At 55.3% G+C, this 24,593-nt stretch overlaps 2 protein-coding genes across 3 annotated transcripts in view; both read left to right on the forward strand.

Annotated features, from left to right (window-relative positions):
* Window positions 1-16,525, forward strand: part of ABCC8 (ATP binding cassette subfamily C member 8) — an 81,139-nt gene extending 64,614 nt beyond the window's left edge. For both annotated transcript variants that reach the window (XM_069555463.1, XM_069555464.1), the window contains exons 23-39: window positions 759-884; window positions 1,804-1,903; window positions 2,126-2,367; window positions 2,459-2,631; window positions 3,720-3,789; window positions 4,847-5,004; window positions 6,720-6,812; window positions 10,839-10,941; window positions 11,489-11,602; window positions 11,931-12,051; window positions 12,206-12,336; window positions 13,148-13,226; window positions 13,386-13,494; window positions 13,882-13,985; window positions 14,776-14,909; window positions 15,711-15,773; window positions 16,294-16,525. In XM_069555463.1, the coding sequence (XP_069411564.1) occupies window positions 759-884; window positions 1,804-1,903; window positions 2,126-2,367; window positions 2,459-2,631; window positions 3,720-3,789; window positions 4,847-5,004; window positions 6,720-6,812; window positions 10,839-10,941; window positions 11,489-11,602; window positions 11,931-12,051; window positions 12,206-12,336; window positions 13,148-13,226; window positions 13,386-13,494; window positions 13,882-13,985; window positions 14,776-14,909; window positions 15,711-15,773; window positions 16,294-16,431 (2,058 nt within the window). In that variant the 3' untranslated portion in view covers window positions 16,432-16,525. The remainder of the gene's footprint in view (window positions 1-758; window positions 885-1,803; window positions 1,904-2,125; window positions 2,368-2,458; window positions 2,632-3,719; window positions 3,790-4,846; window positions 5,005-6,719; window positions 6,813-10,838; window positions 10,942-11,488; window positions 11,603-11,930; window positions 12,052-12,205; window positions 12,337-13,147; window positions 13,227-13,385; window positions 13,495-13,881; window positions 13,986-14,775; window positions 14,910-15,710; window positions 15,774-16,293) is intronic.
* A 4,305-nt stretch (window positions 16,526-20,830) lies between these two features.
* On the forward strand, window positions 20,831-23,750 carry KCNJ11 (potassium inwardly rectifying channel subfamily J member 11). Its single transcript, XM_069555465.1, has one exon. It carries the CDS (start codon window positions 21,545-21,547, stop codon window positions 22,709-22,711), a length of 1,167 nt encoding a protein of 388 aa, XP_069411566.1. The 5' UTR covers window positions 20,831-21,544; the 3' UTR covers window positions 22,712-23,750.
* Window positions 23,751-24,593: the final 843 nt, after the last annotated feature.

The following is a 24,593-nucleotide window of genomic DNA, read 5'->3' on the forward strand; positions in this document are numbered from 1 at the left end:
TATTAAAGCAGAAAAAATGCAGGGGGCAGGGGGTGAGGGGGAAGTTCCAGATTTTAAAAATAGCTATTAGAGGAGGTACAAGTTTGTGTCTGAGTTTCTGCAGTGACCCTGGTGAGACAATTCAGGACAATCCTTAGTCCAGAGAAGGCAAACACAGGAGTGCCTGGTTCCTTAAGTGAACAGGACTTCGGGGCATCAGCCCTTGAACCCCAGCATGGGGTGAGTGGGAGTGAGAAGAGCAGGTTGGGTTTCTGAATTAATGATGGGTCTACGTGAGTATAAAGCATTGAAGGTTTCAAATACATTTTATTGATCTCAGAGAGGCCTCACACATTTAGACCAACAGGTGCTTTGCCAAACACTGGTGGAACCTGTCAGGCCTGATGTGAGGAGGAGTTGAGGGTAATGAGCTGTTAGCCCATTAAGTGCATGCAAACAGCTGTCATTGCTGGAGTCCTTGGGGACAAGCAGACAACTTGACCAGGATGCATTAATTTGCTCTGCAAACCCTCCTATCAACCACGGGGCAACCATTGAGAACTACCCCTGAGATGTACCAGATTCTAAATCCTGGAGTGTCCTGCTGAGGGCAGTGGGTGAGCTGGAGCCATCTGTGGTGGGGAAGGGGTGTGTGCACATCTGTTGTGAGCACATCTGTTGTGAGCACATCCGTCTCCAACCCCTCGGTCAGGCAGGGGTATGACCTCCACTCCCCCACCTCAGCCAGCCCCCCACTGAGTTTGTTTCTGCCTTTTTAGATCATCGCAATGAAGGATGGCACCATCCAGAGGGAGGGCACCCTCAAGGACTTCCAGAGGTCTGAGTGCCAGCTCTTTGAGCACTGGAAGACCCTGATGAACCGGCAAGACCAAGAGCTGGAGAAGGTGGGTGTAGCCTGGGGGTCAGGCAGCCTGGCCCCTGAGGATAAGGTTCCACTAGAACCTGAATTCATAAAGGCCTTCCTGCCCTCATTGGCCCTAGGAAGCCCCCCACAAACACACACAAAGGACAGATGTGGGAGCTGGGCATGAAATTGCTCCGACTAGACAGCCACTACCTGTGCCAGCTACCCAAGGCAGAGTCAGGCCAATGCCTTCCCCATGTCCTGAAATAGGCAGATACCATCTAGTTACAAAGCTTCAGATAACCAACTCAGACCAGCTAAACAAAGAGAAAAAGGGGGTGAGGAGTTAGGGATTTACTGGCTCAGGAAACTAGAACGTCCAGTGATGCTATAGCTTCAGGTGGAGCTGGATCCAGGTGATCAAGCCATATCATCGGGAATCTAATTCTCCCCACCCCTTGGCTCTGCTTCTCTCACACAGGCTTCATTCCCATGGAGGCAGTGAGGGCCATCGGCATCTCAGGCTTCCATTCTTCCAGGTCAGCAGCTCTGCCAGAAAGACAGTGCCTGTTTTATGATAGTTCAGCAAAAGTCCCAGGGCTGACTCCTATTGGTCCCATCCTGAGCAAATCACTGTGGTCAGGGATGTGGAATGTGAAGACTGACCAATCCTGGGTCACATGCCCACTCTGGGAGTCAGAGAGAATGATTAGCCCACCTGAATCACAGAGGCAGAATAAGGGAGAGGTGGTCTCCCACAGGGATACTGGGATGCTAGTAGCTGATAAAGGGGAAGGAGTAAATTCTGGCAGGCAAACGTGTCCATCTGGACCGCCCTCCAGGCAGGGGCAGCTCGATAACTGCCAGTGGTCATTACCAGGGGCAGTTCCCCTCTACCCCCCTCCCTTTTCCCCTCTGCACACCCTGAGGACATTAGCCAGGCCCCATCTATCTTTCAGGAAACCGTCATGGAGAGAAAAGCTACGGAGCCACCCCAGGGCCTGCCCCGGGCCATGTCCTCAAGAGATGGGCTCCTGCAGGATGAGGAAGAGGAGGAAGGTACAGGCCACGGGACTGGAGTGGAATCATGGCCTGAGGTCTGCTCCACCACGAGGAGACTAAGAGTTGGGGTTCCGGGAGTGGGGAGATGGTGTGCCTCTGATGCACACCTTCCCCCCTGTGCACCTCAGTCTCCCCATCTGTAAGCGGGGCTGATCCAACCCCTGTTCTCTTCAGAGGGGTGTGCAAGGTGACTCCATAAGGGGGTTCTTCCACCTGCAGAGGAGGCGGCCGAGAGCGAGGAGGAGGACAACCTGTCATCGGTGCTGCACCAGCGCGCCAAGATCCCGTGGCGGGCCTGTGCCAACTACCTGTCCTCGGCCGGCACCCTGCTCCTCTCGCTGCTCGTCTTCTCCCAGCTGCTCAAGCACATGGTCCTGGTGGCCATCGACTACTGGCTGGCCAAGTGGACTGACAGTGCCCTGACCCTGAGCCCCATGGCCAGGAACTGCTCCCTCAGCCAGGTGGGTCCCGCAGCCCCAGAGCTGGGGCCAGGGGCCGGGGAGGGCTGAGCACGGGCCACCCCCACAGGATGCCAGCCTCATTCTCTGCCAGGCCCAGGAGTGTCCCCTCAACCAGACCGGCTACGCCATGGTGTTCACGGTGCTCTGCAGCCTGGGCATCGTGCTGTGCCTCATCACGTCTGTCACAGTGGAATGGACGGGGCTGAAGGTGGCCAAGAGGTTGCACCGCAGCCTGCTGAACCAGATCATCCTGGCTCCCATGAGGTAGCCCTCTCCCCTGGCTGTGCCTGGCTGTGGGCGAGTCATTGTTCTCTGGGCCTTAGCTCTCCCATCTGTAAAATGGGCATATATCAATACATACGATCTCTATTAATAGCAGGTCGCTAGATGTGACTCAAGGACATGGGATGGGAAAAGCCCCCTCCTTGGTGCAGAAAACAGGGTAACTGTTATCTACTCAGCTAGACAGGGTGCTAGAAATGTCACACAGCTCATCTAATTCTCACAACAGCCCTTCAAAGGGTCTGCAGGCGCTGCATGAATGCTTCCCCCTTCTAGGCAGGTACCACCCCCAGTTCAGCTCTCCCCTTCCCTGCCTCTCCTTCCTCATTCAGCCATCCTGCAGATTCTGACCCCAGGGACACACAGGGTAGTTATTCTAATCCTCTGTAATGGGATCAATCAAAACCCCAAAGGCTGCTTGGTGTGAAAGACAGTTAAAGCTGTCACAGCCCGATTGGCTGCCAACTCAGTTTACAAACCCAGCAGGCAAACCAGCTATCTGATCCCTCCTCATCATCCAGTCACAATCTCCTCTCTTCAGTTTCATGATCAGTCTGTGGCCCACAGACACAGCCTCCAAGTTTACTTATCCTCTGTTTGTCCCAGGTCTATGGTTCTGAAATTCTCTGGCTGGGGTTGGGCCGGTTCCGGGTCGCAGCCAGAGTGCTGACAGCTGGCGTGGCCTCGCAGGGTCAGCCAGCTGACAGGCTGTCCCCAGGGCCCATCCTCTGCCCTCCCTGCCCCATCCCCTCCCCTAGGAGAGTCTCTGGAGAGAACTCTACGACCCCAGGAGGACAGCTGCTGAGTGAGGCGGGCCCAGTGAGAAGCAGAGAAGGGTGGCAGTGGTCACACATGGGCTGGAGGGTCAGCGAGGCTGTGAAGGGGCCAGCACCCCTTTGGGCGGCCGCGGGAATTCTCAGGGACACAGGCCAGACACAGGCAATCGCCCTGGGAAGGCAGACCTGGGGATGACTCCAGAGATATGGAAACAAAAAAATAACTACCCTCTTTCAGTAAACAGGAAGGAAATCAATACACGGATGAGTAACTGCCCTCTGATCTCCTCTTAGGTTTTTCGAGACCACTCCCCTTGGAAGCATCCTGAACAGATTTTCGTCTGATTGTAACACCATCGACCAGGTACACAAGATTGCGATGATGTATGTCCCCAGTCCAAAGAGAAGCCAGGTCCCCAGGAGCTTCTCCTGTCTGACACTGGCTTCCCCAGATCAGCTGATCAGAGCCTTGGGCTAAGAACCTAGTGGGCTCCATCTGATTACAATGCTGCCTCAGGACCTGGGGCCTCCCCTGGGAGACTCTCCTAATGAGGCTGAAAGAAACCACATCCCTTTGGCTTCTGGCCAAGCCCACTCTGGCTCACAGGAAGGTTCCAGCATACTCTGCACCAAGGTGACTGATTTTCTGGAGAACAAACATTTTGATTCTGCCTATGTCCTTTATTCTTCATCGTACTAACTGGTGAAAAAGCAAAGTCCTAATGCCTGGCGTCAGGGAGCCCACAGTGTAGCTGCAGGGATAAGACATGAACCAGTAGTAAAGGAAGAGCAAAACCTGGCAGCAGGTAACACGCTGAAGATAACCAAATACCAAAACGCATGTCCCAGAACTTCCCTGGTCCAGTGGAAGAATTCGTCTTCCAATGCAGCAGCAGCTGCTGCTGCTGCTAAGTTGCTTCAGTCGTGTCCGATTCTGTGCGACCCCATAAACGGCAGCCCATCAGGCTCCACCATCCCCGGGATTCTTCAGGCAAGAACACTGGAGTGGGTTGCCATTTAATTCTCCAATGCATGAAAGTGAAAAGTGAAAGTGAAGTCGCTGAGTCTCAGCCCCATGGACTGCAGCCCACCAGGCTCCTCCATCCATGGGATTTTCCAGGCAAGAGTACTGGAGCAGATGAGGGTTCAATTCCTGGTGGGGGAGCTAAGATCCCACATGCTGCAAAGCAACTAAGCCCACGTGCCGCAACGGCTAAGCCCAGAGGGCCTCAGCTAGAGAGCCTGCATGCCACAAACTACAGAGCGCAAGAGCTCTGGAACCCGCGGGCTGCTCCCACATATAACCAAGATCCCACATGCCGCAACTAAGACTCAGTGCAGACATACATAAATAAATATATATTTTTTAAAAGCGTTAAAAAAAAAAATTCACCTCCCTTTCTCACCCTGCCTTCCTGCAGCACATCCCGTCCACGCTGGAGTGCCTGAGCCGCTCCACCCTGCTCTGTGTCTCAGCTCTGGCCGTCATCTCCTATGTCACCCCGGTGTTCCTCGTGGCCCTCCTGCCCCTGGCTGTCGTGTGCTACTTCATCCAGAAGTACTTCCGAGTGGCATCCAGGTGATGGCAGCACTTGCCAGGGGGGTGAGGGATAGGAGCTGCTTTGTAATAGTCACTTCAGCTCTGTTATCAGAATCATCATAGAAGTGGTAGAGTCATGTCCCCTTCCCCAAAATGAAAATAGAAATATTCATATTCCACTATCCTAATATAAGCATCTGGCAGCACACACACTGCAGTTACTATCTGCACTATTTCCTGGGGTGATATGCTCAGGAATGGGATTGCTAGCTCAGGGTGTATACATGCGACTATGCCCTTCATTCATTTTGCCAAAATGCTGCCCAGAAGGATTGTATGATTCTAGTGTCCAGGCTGATTGCTGATGCACATCAGAGGGCACTTGATGTGATGGGTCTGATGGCAATCAGATCTCCCAACTCACGTGGGTCCAGAGGAAGGATAGAAAAATCCTTGACTGGAGGGAGCCTCTCACCGCCTTTCTCATTGATCACATTCGCCTTCATGGGCCGTGGAACCATGCATGGCTCTTTCCTACTCAAAATTTTCTAAGAACATTTTCTAAGAAGTTCTTTCTGGGAGCGATTCTATTAAGCTCACAGATTCAAAGATTTGTAGGGGCAGTTTTTAAGAGCCTCTAGGCCAGTGTTTCTCAAACTGCCAACCACAACCTATCAGTGGGTCATGATATCAGTATCATAGATCATAACCAGTTTTTCAATGAAATAGAAAATATATAGAAAATATCAGACTGTATTCGCATATAGTAACAGTAAGCTTTGCTTGATGAAACCTTTGTTTTGGCTGTGTATGGGTGTGTGTGGGGGGGAGGTGTGCATGTGTGTGTACTGATTTGTAATATAAAATGTGTTTGTTACTGGGGTTGTGGTCAGAAAGGTTAAGGATGTCTCTCAAGTACACAGAGTTTGTTAGAAATGAGTCAAAATACTGATTGGGTATAATAATAATAATTAAATTTAGATACATTTTGGCTACAATTACCTTGCCCGCAAGGATCAAGATCTGTATAAATGGCTTTTTGCCTGGTTGATCTGGAATCCCTTGGTACCCACGAAGAACAAAGTGCATTGATATCCACAAAATTGCAGAGGCTTTTTAAACACTATACAAGCTGTTCTACAAAGTTCATTTCTTCTGCCAGAGACACCACCCTGTTCCACTGGCATCCACTCTGGCCGTGGGTGTGGTTTGTCCAGGAAAGCTGCTTCCTGCATTCCAACCTCGCCTCCAGGGCACTAATACACTTGTCAAGGTGCAGCTGTGGGGAGCAGGAGCAAATTCTGTTGCCATGGAAACCACTGGCCTTTCCCTCTCAAGGAGCTCTTTAGCTCCTGGCCTGTGATGTGCCAGCACCTGTGGTGGTTATTGGGGAGTTTGGTCCTCCTGTTCCCTTGCCTGGCTGTTAAGGTTGTTCACCTCTGAAAGGGAACCAACACTGCCTGCAGAGCCTCACCACGGAGTGAGGCGCTGCAGCAAAGCCAGCGGACAGATGCAGACATGAGGTGGATGACATGCAGGCTAATGGTAACCCTTCAACATGCTCTGCTTAAGCATCTGCATGAACGAGATGGGGTGGTACCCTCCTCTTCCCTCTTCACAGGTGAGAAACTGAGGCCCAGAGGGGTGAAGCCATTTGGCCCCACAATAGTAGGGGTGGAGCTACGATTCAGACCCAGGCTGAGCCCCGAGCTACCCTCTTAACCATTTGGCTCTGCTCCCCACTTCCCCCACAGGGACCTGCAGCAGCTGGACGACACCACCCAGCTCCCGCTGCTCTCTCACTTCGCTGAAACTGTGGAAGGCCTCACCACCATCCGGGCCTTCAGGTACCAGATTCACCCTGGAGGGTAGGGGGGTGGGGATGGACCCAGAGTCACGGGTCATGGGATTTGATTCTCAGGGCTCCGCTTAGGAAAGCCCAGAACACATGTCTGCCAGCCCCTCATCAGGCCCTGAGGCCGGTTCACACGAGGGGTCAGGTCCACTGGGCTCCAGCTGCATGATCCAGAGGGGAGACTCTCAGACCTGGAGCCAAGCCCAGGGCCTCTGTGAACTAAGGTAAAACGTGAAAAGAGACAAGGCCAAGACAGTTCCTCATAAATCTATGCTGGAAAGGCCCTCACAGGGTGTGGGCCAGCCCTGAGGCCATCTTTCATTGAGACACTACTGTGAGCCAAACACAGGTAGGCTGAGTACTTTCCATGCCAGTACTCATTCATTCTGCCCTGCAATCTGACATGGAAAGCTTGATGATTCCCATTTCTCAGGTTAGAAAATTGAGGTTCTCTGTAAGGTTCCACAAAGTCCAGATTTGAAGCTGGCTTGTTCATTCAACAAACATTTACTGAGTGTTCACCCAGCCCCTTGCCAGGCACTGAAAAGATGGAAATAATTCAGATGAGCCCATACCCTGGAGGCATTTACAGTCTAAGCTTTGAGCAGGCCAGGACAAACCCATGTGCCAAGTACTCTGAAAGAAAGGCTATGGTAGCATAGCAGGGAGGCAGTCATGGAAGCCTTCACTGAGGAAGTGGCATTAGTGCTGGGACTCAAAGAGTAAATAAGAGTTCACCAGGCTACAGAAACTCCCCTCAAACATCAGTGCCCTGCCATCCTCTTGATACTCTGAGTTGTGATGTTCAGCTTGACAGGGGCACCTGAGGCTCCCTCGGGAGTGGGGGTTAGGGCTGTTGCTCCCCACCTTAGTCTCTGTCTGAAAAATTAGAGCATCTCTCCTCTGGAGAGACATCTGACCCAGATTCTGGGCCCTGGTCTCTAAGCCTCAGAGAGTGACTCTAGGTTATTTTTAGAATGACACAGCTGCATGGGGCATGACAATAACCATGCGACACGGGCCTTGTGTCCAGGAATCCTAGGGCTCAAGGAGTGGGTCTGAGAAGGCTTGTATCTCCTCCCTCCAACCCCCAAAGTCCAGCTGCCCGGACTCCTGGTGCCACACCACAGCCCCAGTTCACTCCTTGGGGATCTGGGGCCAATGGGAAGTGCTCTTTGGGGTCTCATCCAAGTAAAGCAAAGCTGAACTCTGCCCTGGCCTTGGCCCTTCTCCCTGGACTTCCCCTGCCTCTGTGTGAGCCTGTGCTGTCTTCCCCACGGATATTCCCTGGAACCTGGCCTGACTCCAGGGTTTCCTCCCAGCTTTGTCCTCTTCTTCAGTCTGAACTCCCCAGTTCTTCCACCCTTTGGATCCCTCAACACTGCCAGGCCAACCTCTACTCTAACTTTTGGTGATGCTCCTCTTAGAATTGGTATCCTGGAGGCCTTCAGGCTGGGCCTGGGGCAGAGAGATTGTGACTTTCCTCGAGTGGACTAGACCCCCTCGACAGGATCTGCGTGGATGCCAGCATCCTGCAACTCACCTCAACCAAGCCTGTGGTCCGCTAGAGAAACTGCTCCCCCAGAGGCCTACTCCACCCTGCACTGACACAGTGGATGGTTTTTAAAATTGAATGAAGAACTTTTAAAAATCATCCCTGAAGGTGTTGAATTCATTGGCTTTTGCCCAGCAGCCTGCCCTGCCAAGAGCAAACTAGTGTTTATTTATTGATTGTACACTTCCTGTGTGCCAGGCATGTGTGTGGATTATAACATTTAATCCTCACAAGAACCTTGTGGCATAGGTCGGAGAAGCCCCGTTCTACAGATGAGGCTGAGTAACCAGCGCGAGGTCACACAGACAGTGAGAGCTGGTTCCGGGCTTGGGACCCAGGTCTGGCTGACCCTCTGGTTTTCCTAGAAGCCCTACTTTTTCTCCCCTCAAAAGTTTCAAGGATGCCCAACACTGAGTGATTGTTTCAGCTCACGAAGGAACTATTACTAGCCCCATGAGAAAAACTTAGTTTCAGTCCTGAAACATAGCCAGTAATAGTAATACTCAGACTCTAGCCTGGTTCTGCATGACCCCAAATCTGGGGCTCTTTCCACATTCTTTACATCATCACACACCTATCACAGAAGCCCCATCTCACTTGCACCTTCATGCACACCCACCCCTCAGGCCAGTCACACACGCTTCAGACTCTCCAGTTACACAAGCACTCACACGTACACATCTCCAACATGCACTCACTCACTCAAGCCCTCAGACATGTGGTTTCACAGTCCCGAAGGACACATCACCCCGCCACACACACATCTACCCTGTGGTTGGGCAATCACACCCTCTCACACCCCAGATATTCACTTTGCTCTCCTCTGACACATGGTTCTGATGCAGACCCTTCACCCAGAAATAATCAAAGCAGAACAAACATCTTCTGGGAGTGAAAAGCAAATGCCCACCAAGATCCATCTTGAGTCCCTCTGAGTCCCCTCAGTTGTTTCCCTGAGACCATGTTGAGATGGTTTTCCTTCATTCACCATCAAACAAGCACAGCTGGCCCCTCCTGTAGGCCTGGCCCAAGGTCTGAAGAGGTGGCCAAGGAGAGTGATACCAGGAGCCCAGGCTGGTCAGAGAGAAGAGGCAGGTCCATACAGAGTAACACAAGGGAGAATATGAGGAGGGCACGAGAACAGGGAAGAAGTCTCCAGAGTTCCTTGCACAGAAAGATCCCATCTGTCTTAGAGGGATAGGAGAAGGTTTGTTCATTCAACAAATATTTATTGACAGTGCCAGGTGCTGGGGATAGGGTTTCCCAGGTGGCTCTTGTGGAAAAGAACCTGCCTGCCAATGCAGGAGACATAAGAGATGTGGGTTTGATCCCTGGGTTGGGAAGATCCCTGGAGGAGGAAATGGCAACCCACTCCAGTATCTTTGCCTGGAGAATCCCACGGACAGGGGAGCCTTGAGGGCCACAGTTCATAGGGTCATGAAGAGTTAGACACGACTCAGCCACTGAGCACACACAAGTGCTGGAGATACATTTGTGACCAAAACAGACAAGGTCTCTATCCTCATGGAGTTTATAGTCTAGTGAGGGAGGTCGATGATAAACAGCTAGAGAAATTAATGAGCAGAGATTATGAAACAAACAGGCTGCAGAGATGGAGAACAACAGGCCAGGAAAGGCCACTCTGAAGAGATGTCATTTAAGGTAAAGCCTGAAGGTTGAGAGGAATCAGCCTTGGGTAGACCAGAGGAGAAAGCATTCCAGGCAAAAGGAACAGCATGATAAAAGGCCTTGGGTGGGGAGGAACTTGGCACTGTCACAAAACTGAAAAAAAGGCAAGCAATGTAATAAATTACTTTGCTGTCATTTCTGTGGCTGCAACACAGTGAGCAAGGGGATTTGTGGCATGGAAGCAGGCTGGTGAGGTTGGCAGGGGCTGGTTCCCATAGGCAAGGAGGAGGTTCTTTATCCTAAAAAGTCTTTCATATTCTTAGCATCGGAGAGGTAGGATGCGATTCATGATTTGGGAAGCTTATGCTGGCTGCTGTGTGGAGAGTGGACTGTAGAGAGATGGCAGGTAGACCTGTTAGGGAGCTGATGCTATAGTCCAGGTGAGTTTGTGGTGGGCAGGAAGCAGGCGAGAGGCAGGCAGAGAGGCAAGGGCAGTACTGGAGGTAGTCATAAGAGGACTGAGGGATTGGATGTGAATCAGATGATTGGATGTGAATCAGGTTTCTGGCCTGAGCAACGGGCTGGGTGGAGGAGCCCTTTAGTGTAAGAGGGAAGCCCTACAGAGGAGAACTGGTCTTGGAGTGAAAACAAGAGTCTGAAGGAGGTGGCGCTCTTGACAGGTATGAATAAGAAGGGAGCTGGGAAGGCATTCCAGAGAGGAGTGGCGTACATCAGGTGGCAGAGGTGGCATGTTTCAGGGCTGCAGGCCAGGAGGGCCCCAGGGGCTGCGTGGACCAAGATGATTCCCCCTCACCCTCCTGATGCTCCCTGCAGGTATGAGACCCGGTTCCAGCAGAAGCTCCTTGAATATACAGACTCCAACAACATCGCCTCCCTCTTCCTCACGGCCGCCAACAGGTGGCTAGAAGTCCGCATGGCAAGTGCCTCTCCCTACCCCCCAGCCTGGGACAGGGGGCTCTGATAGCGCTGTGCTGCCAGAGCAAGGGCCAAACAGAGGCCGGAGGGCAGGAAGGAAGGATGGATGCCGACTCAGGAGCACACCCGGGGGTGGGTGTCGAGCCTCCTGCGTCTCCCAACCCTGGGGGTCCTCCCTGTGTCTGCCCTTAGCCTCCTCTTCCCTCTCTCACTGCCTGGAGGCTTGTGTGTCTGAGAAAGAACAGTTGTGCATTGAGCTGTGACAGGTGTGTGTGTCTGCGGTGGGCCATATGGCACGTGGGGCCAGCTGGTGAGCTGTGCGTGTTGGGCAAGGGGGTGGGGGAGCACTGCTGCGTGCACACGATGTCTCCCGGGGCTCCAGCCCTCACGCCCTCCTGCGTGTCTGACTGTGTATGTGCAGTGTGGGGCTGGGGTTGAGTCTCAGCTGAGCTGCTCTCTGTCCTAAGGGAGCGAGTGTGGGTTGGGGCGGGGCATGCTGTGGCTGAAGCGCCCACCGAGGGCCCAGGCCAGCCCCGCTCCCTCTGCAGGAGTACATTGGTGCGTGTGTGGTCCTCATCGCGGCGGTGACCTCCATCTCCAACTCCCTGCACAAGGAGCTCTCTGCTGGCCTGGTGGGCCTGGGCCTCACCTATGCCCTAATGGTGAGTGGTGACAGGCGGGGCAGGAGAGGGGGTAGACAGCAGCAGACATCAGGGCACCCCCTCCCCCCAACTGAGACGCTCCTGGGCTTTCCCCCACCCCCTGGCTACACCGAGTCTGATGCCAGAGGGACCGTGTGGGTAGGAGGGCTCCCTGCAGGTCCCCACCCCTTCATCCAGGCCTGGGCTCCAGATGGGTGTTGGGTGAGGATCCACGTTCACTGTGACCCCCAGGGAAGGTACCCTGGGCTGTAAGAAGAGCCATCCCAGGGCCCAGGGACAGGGCCAGGGGATCACCAATGGGACCAGGTGACTGGCTTACTCCCCGCAGGTGTCCAACTACCTCAACTGGATGGTGAGGAACCTGGCGGACATGGAGCTCCAGCTGGGGGCCGTGAAACGCATCCACGGGCTGCTGAAAACCGAAGCGGAGAGCTACGAGGGACTGCTGGGTGAGGGGCGCGGGAGGACTCCCGGAGAAATGGCCCAGCGTGGATGTGTGTTTGGGTTGAGGAGGCACGAGGAACCTGGGGGTGGGGGGAGGCACTCCCAGATACCAGCTGTGGCCCATGCCTGGCAGCTGAGCCCCCCCACACTGGTCCCCAGCACCATCGCTGATCCCCAAGAACTGGCCGGACCAAGGCAAGATCCAGATCCAGAACCTGAGTGTACGCTATGACAGCTCCCTGAAGCCGGTGCTGAAGCACGTCAACGCCCTCATCTCCCCCGGACAGAAGGTAGGGGTGGGGAGAGCTGGACAGCACACCTAGGGTCACCTTCTGACCATCAGGGCCCTCCAGACCTCACACCCATCCAGACCCCCAGTCTCCCAGCCCTGGGCCTCTCCCCTTCTCCTCCTGCTGCCCCCACTCACCCACCACGGAGATGGACACCACAGACTCTGCGGGCTCAGAGGCGCTTTGTCAGGGCCCCCTGAAACGGCCAGGGGCTCTCCCAGGACACTGGTCCCCGAACTTCAGGGCAGAGTCCTGGGGCAGAGAGCGAGGGCCTGTCCTGGGGAGGGAGCCCCCCGTCTGGCACTCTGATCTGACTTTGATTGACCCCCTCCGCCTCTCCTCCTGTCTCTCTCACTCCATCATTGTCGGTGGCTGCCCGTCTTACTCTCCCTGACCTTTCAATATACTCTGTCCCTGCCTCTTGGGTCCTTCTGTATCGCCATCTCTGTCTCTGGGTTGGTCCCTGATGGTGCTTTCTGTAGGGATCCATGGGCAGGAAGCCATGGGGTAAGGGATGAGTCCAGTTTAAGGGGAGGCACACCTTGCACACCACACTCGGCCACCCCTGTGCCCTTCCGGCACACCCCGCTGAGAGTGCCCCCAACTCCCCTGAGGCCCTGTACCCAACACAGCCACAGCCACACGCAGCCAGGCAAGCTGGAGCCCCCTCTGGAGCCACTGCAGGAAACAAGCCCGAACCCGGGACCAGCCCTGGCTGAAGAGACACTCCCATGCCCGCACAGCCCAGAGCCAGCCCTCACGGCTCCCAGCCACCCCAGAGCCCACAGCATGGCCATTTCTCTCCTTCCAGATTGGCATCTGCGGCCGCACAGGCAGTGGGAAGTCCTCCTTCTCTCTCGCCTTCTTCCGCATGGTGGACATGTTCGAAGGTGAGCCATGTGACAGGCATCCCACAGCCACCAGGAGGCCCAGCCATCGCTACCTTCCTCTGCATCCTCATTGGGACCCATGTCCCAGGCGGACCCTGTCCGCAGCGCCATCATCTCCCCGCTCCCTGGTGCCCCGCCTGTGACACTGTCTGCACACAGGGCGAATCATCATCGATGGCATCGACATCGCCAAACTGCCGCTGCACACCCTGCGCTCGCGCCTCTCCATCATCCTGCAGGACCCCGTCCTCTTTAGCGGCACCATCCGGTGAGCCCCTACCCCACTGCCAGGCCCACCCCGGCCCCAGGCCCAGCTCCACTCCTCTAGATCTGGGCAGAGAGAGGAGGGAATGGCAAGGCCAGGGGCAGCCCTGCTCCAGCTCTGGCATGAAGGGTTGGCACTGGTTCTATAGAGCTGCACCTCCATGCCTTTCTCTTTCCTGCTGGGCCCAGGTAGGGGTCTCCCACTCCTCAGGCTTGGGATGCTTTCCTTCCCGCTCCCACAGCCAGCAGCTTGCTGCCCCCTCCCAGCCAAGCCCCCAAGTCAATCGGGTCCCTCACTGCTCCCTTTTCCAGCCTTGCCCACTGCACGTACCCTGGGAATGGAGCCAGGACCCTGCTCCCCTCCCAAAGGGTTTTGTGTGTCACTCTCCAGATTTAACCTGGACCCAGAGCGGAAGTGCTCCGACAGCACGCTGTGGGAGGCCCTGGAGATAGCCCAGCTGAAGCTGGTGGTGAAGGCGCTACCAGGAGGCCTTGGTAACTACTCCTGGCTGAGCACTGGCCAGGCACTCACGGACACCTGTAAGGGCTAGGGACGGACGACTCACACCCACATCTTAACTTCACCCAGAGTTTAGAGTCTAGGGTCTGGCAGGACCCCAGAAACCATTGAATTCTACCTGTTACCATACAGAAGCTCAGAGAGGTCATGTGACTTGTCCCAGGTCACACAACTGGTCAGTTCAGGATCTGGCCCCTCCTGCAGGGCACAGGGGGGACAGTAAGGGTCACTGTGACACAAAGCTTGCAAGTCCCTGATACCATGCCCTGCCCTCCCGACCCACCTGTTTGCTCTGTTCCACCCTGAGGAAGGAGAGACCGACTCAGGGATCACAGGCACAGCTTATTCATCAAGGCTACTGAGAAGAGTCTGTCCCCAACCCGGCGGGTGGGTGGAGGTGGGGGTGGGGCGGTCAGCAGAGCCTTGGTGTACCTGCTGCAACCCCTGGGGCAGTGGAGGCCGGCCAAGCCTTGGCTTCAGAAAACTACCCCACCATGGCCCACACATATGCCTGATGTACACACTCTGCTCACACCCCCTCCCAGTACTGCCCAGGGCCACAGCCACGCATAACTGCAGGGCATGCTCTTCTCTTTGTAACTCCTGGAATTCCCGTGTTGTGTAAAGTGCAGCCACCCTGCACACACCTCTACCCATGATAAACACCTACATGTTAGCCGCTGTACACACGTTCCCACACAAGCCACTCCATCCACTCAACTCACAACACAGGGTTAACTCAGAGTTCCCCGGGGCTATTTTCAGATGCCATCATCACGGAAGGCGGGGAGAACTTCAGCCAGGGCCAGAGGCAGCTGTTCTGCCTGGCCCGGGCCTTCGTGAGGAAGACCAGTATCTTCATCATGGATGAAGCCACGGCTTCCATCGACATGGCCACGGTCGGTGCTGGGCACACCCATGGGGCCAGGGCCTTGCAGAGGGTTTCCAGGGGGTGTTAGGAAGAAGTTCAGAAAGTAGTCCTGAAGTTCAGGTTGCCTTTAGCATCAAGGATCATTTGGGGCAGAAAAGGCAAAGACTGAGGGACCCTGATTTCAGCTAGTCTACAGTTCAGTCGCTCAGTCGTGTCCGACTCTTTGCGACCCCATGAATCGCAGCATGCCAGGCCTCCCTGTCCATCACCAACTCCTGGAGTTCACTCAAACTCAGGTCCATCGAGTCGGTGATGGCATCCAGCCATCTCATCCTCTGTCGTTCCCTTCTGCTCCTGCCCCCAATCCCTCCCAGCATCAGAGTCTTTTCCAATGAGTCAACTCTTCTCATGAGGTGGCCAAAGTACTGGAGTTTCAGCTTCAGCATCATTCCTTCCAAAGAAATCCCAGGGCTGATCTCCTTCAGAATGGACTGGTTGGATCTCCTTGCAGTTAGTCTTAGGGCATGTTTATAACACACATATTCACAAGCTGCACAGGGACCCACAGACTTCACACCGATCCCCCACCAGACAGCACACCCAGACACACTCATAGCCTGCATGTACGCACACATGCACACACACAGCTGAACTCCCAACAGGCAGAGCCCAGCCCCTGAATGCTGGGAAGCAGGTTGGTCCTGCAGGGACTAGAGCCCCAGGGAGCAGGCACGGCTGGGTTTGGGGTCACATGGGAACTGGGCCAGTAGCCAGGCCAGACCCCACCCCCTGGGCAGGTAAGCCAACAGCTGCTGCTCCCACCCGGCAGGAAAACATCCTCCAGAAAGTGGTGATGACGGCTTTCGCAGACCGCACCGTGGTCACCATCGCGGTAAGGGGCCCACTGATGGGGTGCAGGGGGGACACCCAGAGAGAGGGCTAGCCTCCTGAGGCTATCATCAGCGGGGCAGCCTCTGGGCTCACCTGCACCTGGTAATCAAAAGAGCGCCCTAGGCAGTGCAGGGCAAGCAGTCTGGCAGGCTTGCAAGGAGTCTGGATTGCAGGATTTGAAGTGTAGGAGGGTTTGCACCCACACTTCCCTTAGACTTGCCCTCTTTCTCCAGGTCCCAGGGTCCACCCCTGCCCCAAGGCCCTGTGAGCTAGGCTAGGGTTACTTCTCCAGAGCAAATGGGAGATGCAAGTGTTGGGGATCTCTGAGCAGATCTGAGACCTGGTGAGGGAGAAGGTGGCATTAGTGGATGGAGGGTTTGGAGTCCCACCTTGGGAAAGGGCAGTCACCATGGAGACAGGACATTCTGGCCACATGCCTGCTCCTCCAAGATGCAGGAGGGATGCCTCAGTGGCCCCAGCCCTGCCTGCACCACCCTGACAGCCCCTCCTGCCTCGCCCAGCACCGCGTGCACACCATCCTGAGTGCAGACCTGGTGATTGTCCTGAAGCGCGGTGCCATCCTTGAGTTCGACAAGCCAGAGAAGCTGCTCAGCCGGAAAGACAGTGTCTTTGCCTCTTTTGTCCATGCTGACAAGTGACCTACCACAGCCCAAGTGCCATCCCTGCCGCACCCTCCTGCCTGGGTTTTCTAACTGTAAATCACTTGTAAATAAAGAGATTGGTTATTTCCTACTGGAGGCCAGAGGTCGTGGGTCTGGCGGGCAGGGACTGGGGTGGGCCATGGGTCCCATGGATCCAGTCTGACTTTAGCATCAAGTAGACCTGAGGGAGCTGTGTGAGTGTGGCTGAAAGCACTTTCCTCATCTGTGAAATGAGGGCTGTCTTCATCTGCTAGGTTGTGTTCTGCCATAGTAAAACACCATAGCCCGGGTGGCTTAAACAGCAGAAATTTACTTTGACAGTGCTAGAGAGTGGAGGGGAAGGCAATGGCACCCCACTCCAGTACTCTTGCCTGGAAAATCCCATGGACAGTGGAGCCTGGTAGGCTGCAGCCCATGGGGTCGCTAAGAGTCGGATACGACTGAGCTACTTCACTTTCACTTTTCCTTTCATGCATTGGAGAAGGAAATGGCAACCCACTCCAGTGTTCTTACCTGGAGAATCACAGGGACAGGGGAGCCTGGTGGGCTGCCGTCTATGGAGTCGCACAGAGTTGGACACGACTGAAGCGACTTAGCAGCAGCAGCAGCAGCAGCAGAGAGTGGAAGTCCAAGATCAAAGTGTCACAGGCTTGGTTTCTCCCGAGGGCTCTCTCCTTCTAGCTGCATCTTCACATGGCCTTTCCTCTGTGTGCACACCCCTGGTCTCTCGTTCTTCTTATTAGGATACTAGACATATTGGATGAGGCTGTACTCCTGTGACTTCATTTAATCTGATTACCTCTTCACTGGCCCTACCACACTGGAGGCTCCAACATATGAATTTTGGGGGGATGTAAGTCAGTCCATAACAAGGTTATAGTATTTTTGTGATTATAACATCAGATAAAGTGGCAGATCTCCATACAGTCTGGTCCCTTTTCCTTCTTACTTTAATTCTTGGGTTAAAATTGTGGGTCCCCAGGTACCCTGGATCAGTGCATTTTGATTACAAATGACAAGAACCCAACTCAGAGTGGCTTTTAAAGAACTGGAATTTCTTATCCTATGTGACTGAGAAGACCAGGAGGTGTACTACTTCAAGCATGGCTGGATCCAGGTGTTTGCCACCAGGGCCGATGGATTCCGTCTTCCTGTCTCTCGCCCATGACGGATGGCTACTAGCACCTGCAGCGTACATCCTACCCCCTCTGAAAAGGAGAGGGGCCTGAATCACATGTCCCCCACTCCATCCCACACACAGGGACATTCAGAAGTTGGGGAAGGGTGGCCCATCAGAGGGAAAGCACAGTACCTATACCACAAGTCAGCCAGGTAGTGACTGGGAGATGCTGGGCCCAGACACTGGGGAGACTACAATAGTTGTCCTCAGACTCCACAGGCATCATGAGACAGGAGTGCACACCTGTTCCGGCATGAAGTGCCCATTTCCATATCGCTTTATTATCATTTTATGTTTCCTTTAGTACTAGCTGTACTGAGTCCTGGGGTGCAGACACAGGTGTCTTGGACCTGCAGCCTTGTCAGTTGCCAGGGGGTCAGTGTCAGACAATGTAAGGGAAACCCACCAGTCATTGGAGAGGGGCCCAGGACAGACTCTTCTGGCTGTTGTAGGAGCCAGAGGAGCTCAGAAGGAAGAGCTCTGTCAGGCCCGGCAGGGTGCCTGGGAGAGGCAGGATTGAAGTTGATCATGGGAAGGGTAGGAATTCTATGTAAGCAGAGAGTTAAAGCAAAAGGCCCAAGAGGGGAAGGGAGAACAAGATCAGAGAGCCTTGAATGCCAAGATCAACCCAAGGTCTGGGACAGGCCTATGCACAATAGGAAAATGAAGAAGGTTTCTGAGTGAGAAAGAGACCTGACAAATGCAGTGCTGGGGGGAGATAAGTATGAGGAGCTGAAGGATGGAGCACAGCAGGAGGCTGAGCCCTTCAGGTGGGGAGCAAGCCTTCCTGCAAAGGGAATAGCTGAGGCCTCGGGGCCACCCATGTGAGGCAAGTCCTAGCCTTTCCAGCTCTGAGATGACTTAGAGATACCTCTGGGGGCCCAGCAACTCCCTCCGCTGGGAAGGAGCAGAGTAGAGCCTGAGGAGGGAAAAAAGGGTTCCCAATCCTCGTGTCTATGACCTCCCCACCTCACCGAGGGATTAAAGGAAAGTAGCATAGACACGACTGAAGCGACTTAGCAGCAGCAGCAGCAGCATAGGCACCGGGGCACATCACAGCTCACACTGATGTCTTGCAGAGATGCCCAATGTCATCTTAACCTAAATCTCTCTATAGCACCCCTGATGGTCCACCAACCATGATATGGACACCCCACAGATGAGGGTCATCTCTGGTTATTAGAACTGACTTTTCCATACATGCATGATGATTCCCTGGTGGCTCAGACAGTAAAGAACCCGCCTGCAATGGGTTGGGAAGATCCCCTAGAGAAGGGAATGGCAACCCACTCCAGTATTCTTGCCTGGAAAATCTCATGGACAGAGAAGCCTTGTGGGCTACAGTCTATGGGGTCACAAAAGAGGTGGACATGACTGAGTGACTAACACTTTCTTTCACTTTCTTTTCCATACATGAAATCAAAGCCTGCCTCTGTTCCACTCCATGTCTATACCAATTCTATATTTTGAGCCACACAAAATAACTAGTCCATCCTCCTTGGACACCAGGGTTTTCTGCAATAGAACACAAACTCCCTGGGAAGGCTCTCCAAGTCTTCTTTTCTGATGGCTGAACAGCTGTAGTTGCCCCAGAGGATTCCTGTGTACCTCTGTCTCCTTGAGCTCCCCTCTCTGCTCATCCTGTTTTCCCCTCCCCATCCTAACCATTGCATCTCTGGTCAGTTCAGTCACTCAGTCATGTCTGACTTTGCAACCCCACGGACTGCAGCACACCAGGCCTCCCTGTCCATCACCAACTCCCGGAGCTTGCTCAAACTCATGTCCATCAAGTTCGTGATGCCATCCAACCATCTTATTCTCTGTTGTCCCCTTCTCCTCCTGCCTTCATCTGCATCTCTGGTAACACAGCCCAAATCATGCTTACCATGAGTAGTAGAGGGGGCCCAAGCCACAGAACAACCCGAGGTAGATGCCTGCAGTAGAAACACCATTCCTCTTCAGGCCAAGAGCTTGAGCCCTCCCTACACCCCACACACACAGTGCCCAAAACAGCCCTTTGACACAGCTCCTCAGACCTAGGTGCCTCCCATAACCTAACGCAGACAAAATCATGTACCTCAGGAGGTATAAAGCAAACACCAGTAGCTTAAGCCCGTGCGTGCTCAGCCGTGTCTTTACAACCCCATAACTGTGGCCCGCCAGGCTCCTCTGTCCATGAGATTTTCCAGATAAGGATACTGGAGTGGTTTGCCATTTCCTTCTCCAGGGGATCTTTCCGACTCAGGGATCGAATCTGCGTCTTCTGTATCTCCTGGATTGGCAGGCTGATTCTTTACTGCTGAGCCATCCGGGAAGGCACTGGTAGCTAAAACTCCCTTTAAAATGCAGGGGTGGTTTTACAAGGATGGGTCATGACTGAAGAAGATGCAACCACCCAGGCATCTGGGCTTAAGCATCCAGCATTCCCTTTAGTGGGTGTTAAACTGTGTTTCTACACCTACTAAGGTACTTTTTTTTTCTAAGGTACTTTTTTCCGGGGAGGAAATCCGTAGCTTTTATCAGATTCCCAAAGAATTCGTGACTCAGAAAATACTAAAAAGCATCGCCAAGGAGAAGTGGTCTGTCGAGAAGTCCTCTGGCCGCCTAATCTGCCCCCCGCCCCAGTACCAGGTTGGTGACACAGCTCCTGTATCTCCTATCCCGGGGAACCCACAAAGCCAGATACTGTGCCAGATACTGGCACAACCGAGGATGGGAAAATTGGAGTATGAGAGCCAGGACAACAGGGCATCTGTCCCCAGAATGGGAGATCGGGTCGCGACTCCCTTCACGCCCCTCACCCGGCCCTGATTTCATAGTGTGAGGGCTGGGAGGAACCTCTTCGGACCATCTGATTGGGCAAAGTCCCCAAGCCAGACCGCGAGCTCCGGAGAAGGCAGGCGGGGGAGGTGAATGGCGAGGGGCGGGGCCTGCGCCGTTGCCCGCCCGCCCTCCAGCCCAGGAATAGGTCGGGCTCCCCCTGGCGGCCCCCGGCCCCTACTCCAGGCCCCGGGCGCCCGGTGTCCTCAATCCTCTACCCCGCCTAGCACTGGTCAGTCTCCGCGGGCCGACTGACGGACAGACGGGCCGCAGAGCGACCCGCCGCGGGCGCCCGGGCAGCAGGAGGGGGCGGGGAGAGGACTGCGGCTTGAGGAGCAGGAGCAGGTGCCGTGGCGACGGGCGGGCGGGGCAGGGACGGAGCGGCGGGCGGGGGCGCGGCGCCGGCGTGCGTGCGGCGGGCGCGGGGCCGGGAGGCCGCGACTCCGAGTCGAGCCCCGCCGCGTCGCGCCGGGGCGAGGGGATCTGGAGTGGGGCCGGGTGGACTGGCGACTCTGGAGGGCGCGGGATCCCAAGGAGACAGAGAGGACGAGAGCTGGAGGGGGATCGCAAATTGGCGAGAGCGCTTCGTCGGGTTGGGTAGGAAAAGAGGGAGCGTACCTGGAGGGGAGACCGTGTGAAACTGGAGCTTGGAGGGGAGCCCAGGGCGGGCATGGGCGAGACGGGAGACACGGTGCAGGTTGTGTGAGGTCTGGTCAGTCGGTAAGATCCGGAGGTGTGACTTTCCCAGCTGGGAGAGGTGGGTTGAGAAGGAAGGCTCGGTGAGGAGAAGGGGCCCTAGGAAGACGCCTAGGGGTCGCCAGCGGGTGGAGGAGAGTTGGGATCCAGCGCCAGGTGGCGAACAGGCAGAGCGGAGGTGATTGAGTAGGCAGTGGGGCAGGTGGGCTGAGGTGAGAGGCTGGTATAAGGAAGTGAAGCAGGGGCTAGCTAGAGGTGAGGATGAGTCGAGTCTAGCTGGAGAGGCATCTCAGAAGTAAGACTAGTGCAGACAGAGTGGTCCCAGGGCGGGAACCCCACACTAGGGAGAAGGCTCAGTCAGGGGTTGTCTCCCTCCTCCATGGGGAAGGCCTCTACCTGGTGGTCCCTGGAGCCATGCTGTCCCGCAAAGGCATCATCCCCGAGGAGTATGTGCTCACGCGATTAGCGGAGGACCCCGCAGAGCCCCGGTACCGTGCCCGTGAGCGGAAAGCCCGCTTCGTGTCCAAGAACGGCAACTGCAACGTGGCCCACAAGAACATCCGGGAGCAAGGCCGCTTCCTACAGGACGTGTTCACTACGCTGGTGGATCTCAAGTGGCCATACACGCTGCTCATCTTCACCATGTCCTTCCTGTGCAGCTGGCTGCTCTTTGCCATGGTCTGGTGGCTCATCGCCTTCGCCCACGGTGACCTGGCCCCTGGCGAGGGTGCCACTGTGCCCTGCGTCACCAGCATCCACTCCTTTTCGTCTGCCTTCCTTTTCTCCATTGAGGTCCAGGTGACCATTGGTTTCGGCGGGCGCATGGTGACCGAGGAGTGCCCTCTGGCCATCCTGATCCTCATTGTGCAGAACATCGTGGGGCTCATGATCAACGCCATCATGCTGGGCTGCATCTTCATGAAGACGGCTCAGGCCCACCGGCGGGCCGAGACCCTCATCTTCAGCAAGCATGCAGTCATCGCCCTGCGCCACGGCCGCCTCTGCTTCATGCTGCGCGTGGGCGACCTCCGCAAGAGCATGATCATCAGTGCCACCATCCACATGCAGGTGGTGCGCAAGACCACCAGCCCTGAGGGTGAGGTGGTCCCCCTCCACCAGGTGGACATCCCCATGGAGAATGGTGTGGGGGGCAATAGCATCTTCCTGGTGGCCCCGCTCATCATCTATCACGTCATTGATGCCAACAGCCCGCTCTATGACCTGGCACCCTGCGACCTGCACCACCACCAGGACCTTGAGATCATCGTCATCCTAGAAGGTGTGGTGGAAACCACGGGCATCACCACCCAGGCCCGCACCTCCTACCTGGCTGATGAGATCCTGTGGGGCCAGCGCTTTGTACCCATTGTGGCCGAGGAGGATGGCCGCTACTCCGTGGACTACTCCAAGTTTGGCAACACTATCAAAGTGCCCACGCCACTCTGCACAGCCCGCCAGCTTGAGGAGGACCCCAGCCTGCTAGATGTCCTGACCCTCGCCCGCGGGCCCTTACGCAAGCGCAGCGTGGCCGTGGCCAAGGCCAAGCCCAAGTTCAGCATCTCTCCAGACTCTCTGTCCTGAGCTTTGCTCCCTTGGGCTCCCTCTTTATGTGTGCGCACGCCAGTGTGGCATGGTATGTAGAGCGGACATGGTGTGGGCCCCTCGGCCAGGCCAGGACCTGGTGTGAGGCCGGGCCCTCCAGCTCAGCCTCCCTGCCTGCTGCTCGCCCAGGGTGTTACAAAGCACTTGTCACTACTCTATTTCTGGCCTCAGCAGGAGCCTGCACTGGGTTATTTTTGTCCCTGCTCCTCCCAGCCCCAACTCAGGACTGGCTTGTCCCCTTCCCCTGCCCCAGACTGACAGCTGTGGAATGGGTCAGGCCCTAAAGTTGGGTCTTCATCTAGTCCTGGGCCGCCACGACTGACTGGCCGCAAGGTGGGCAAGGTGGCTGGGGAGAACAGGCGCCAAATTGGAGGCCTGCTGCCCTGTTTCTGTGGCCCCAAGAGATGCCTGTGGTGAGGCCCCAGCCCCTACTTGGTCCCTGAAAAAGTGATGGCTGAAAGGGTGGGCCTGGTCTGCTAGGGAGGGCAGGTGATGAGGGAGCACAGTCGAGCTGGAGGGTTGGAGATGTGGAGCCCCTGCCCCCCAGGCAGGCTCTGCAGAGAGGAGACGGCACCGAGGGGCTTAGCTTTCTGAGCCCTGCTCAGGCTCGGGGAGGAGCGATAGGCCTCTTGCCTCTGACCTCAAAGCTTCTTTAACGGGGCTCCATGGCCCAGGGCTGCTGCACCTGCCTGTTCCCATTCTGTCCCCCACCCTGGGAGGCTGTGGACTGAAAGAGGCTGAGAGAGACGGGGGTCCTGGGCCCACCACAGGCCTGGCTCCCCACCAGTGGCTGCCACTCACTTCGTCAAGAGGGTGGCCTTAGAGAGCCTTTGGATTGCTAGGAAAGGAAATGTTGGAAAGCACAGGATGGTGGGGGTGGGTGAGGTCCCTGAGGCAAAAAGGCCATTGATTGTGACCGGCTTGACCCCAAGCCAGACTCTTGGAGCAGTGCTACGCGTACTTGCCCAGAATTCTGCCTTCTTTGTCGTCAATAAAGCCTACCCCTTTGTGACCTAAACTCTGGGCTGTTCTTGCTGGTGGGCAGGGAGGGCAGGGGCTGGTCGCTGCCAGCCCACATTTCAGAGGCTCTGCTAGCTGGGAGGCCAGGAAAGGGACCTGGGGTTGGGCATCTTCTGCTGTTCAGGGACACTTCCCTTCTCTGCCTCCGGTAGCCCAGCCCTGCCAGCCTGTCTGACCATCTCGATTGGGGACTCATCAGGCTTACAGCCCTGAGCTCTGCCTCCACTCCCAGGGATCTGCTGGAAGGCTGAGGTGCTCAAGGAAAGAGGCGGGGATGTCATGGGCCTTAGTGGGGCGACTGGAGTATTAGCTCTCAAAACAAGTGCTTTCGTTCACACCCTGACATGAGTCCTCAGGCTTCACCTGACCTAACTTCTCTGTGCTTCAGTTGTTTCATCTATAAAGTGGGGCTACCAATAGTACCCACCTCATAGAATTGCTTTGGGAGTAAATGAAGAGCACATGTCAAATGCTTGAGTGCCTCGTCCATAGTAAGTGAAGTGAAGTGAAGTCGCTCAGTCATGTCCAACTCTTTGCGACCCCACAGACTGTACCCTACCAGGCTCCTCTGTCCGTGGGATTTTCCAGGCAATACTGGAGTGGATTGCCATTTCCTTCTCCAAGGGATCTTCCCAACCCAGGGATCGAACCCAGGTCTCCCGCATTGTAGACAGATGCTTTTACCGTCTGAGCCACCAGGGAAGTTCATAGTAAGTACTCAATAAGTGTAAACTGTTGAGACTGCTGGTTAATCAGCTACATGATGAGGCAACTGAGCAAGTGAACGCCATGAGAGAAGGTGCTATTATATGTCCCCTAGTGAGGAGTTTCTCTGCCTGGA

Source organism: Ovis canadensis, chromosome 15 (assembly GCF_042477335.2).
Source record: "Ovis canadensis isolate MfBH-ARS-UI-01 breed Bighorn chromosome 15, ARS-UI_OviCan_v2, whole genome shotgun sequence".
Lineage (NCBI taxonomy): Eukaryota > Metazoa > Chordata > Mammalia > Artiodactyla > Bovidae > Ovis > Ovis canadensis.

Excerpts from the sequence above, each read along its gene's own strand:
- KCNJ11 (XM_069555465.1), top strand. The coding sequence starts at position 21,545 with ATGCTGTCCCGCAAAGGCATCATCCCCGAGGAGTATGTGCTCACGCGA.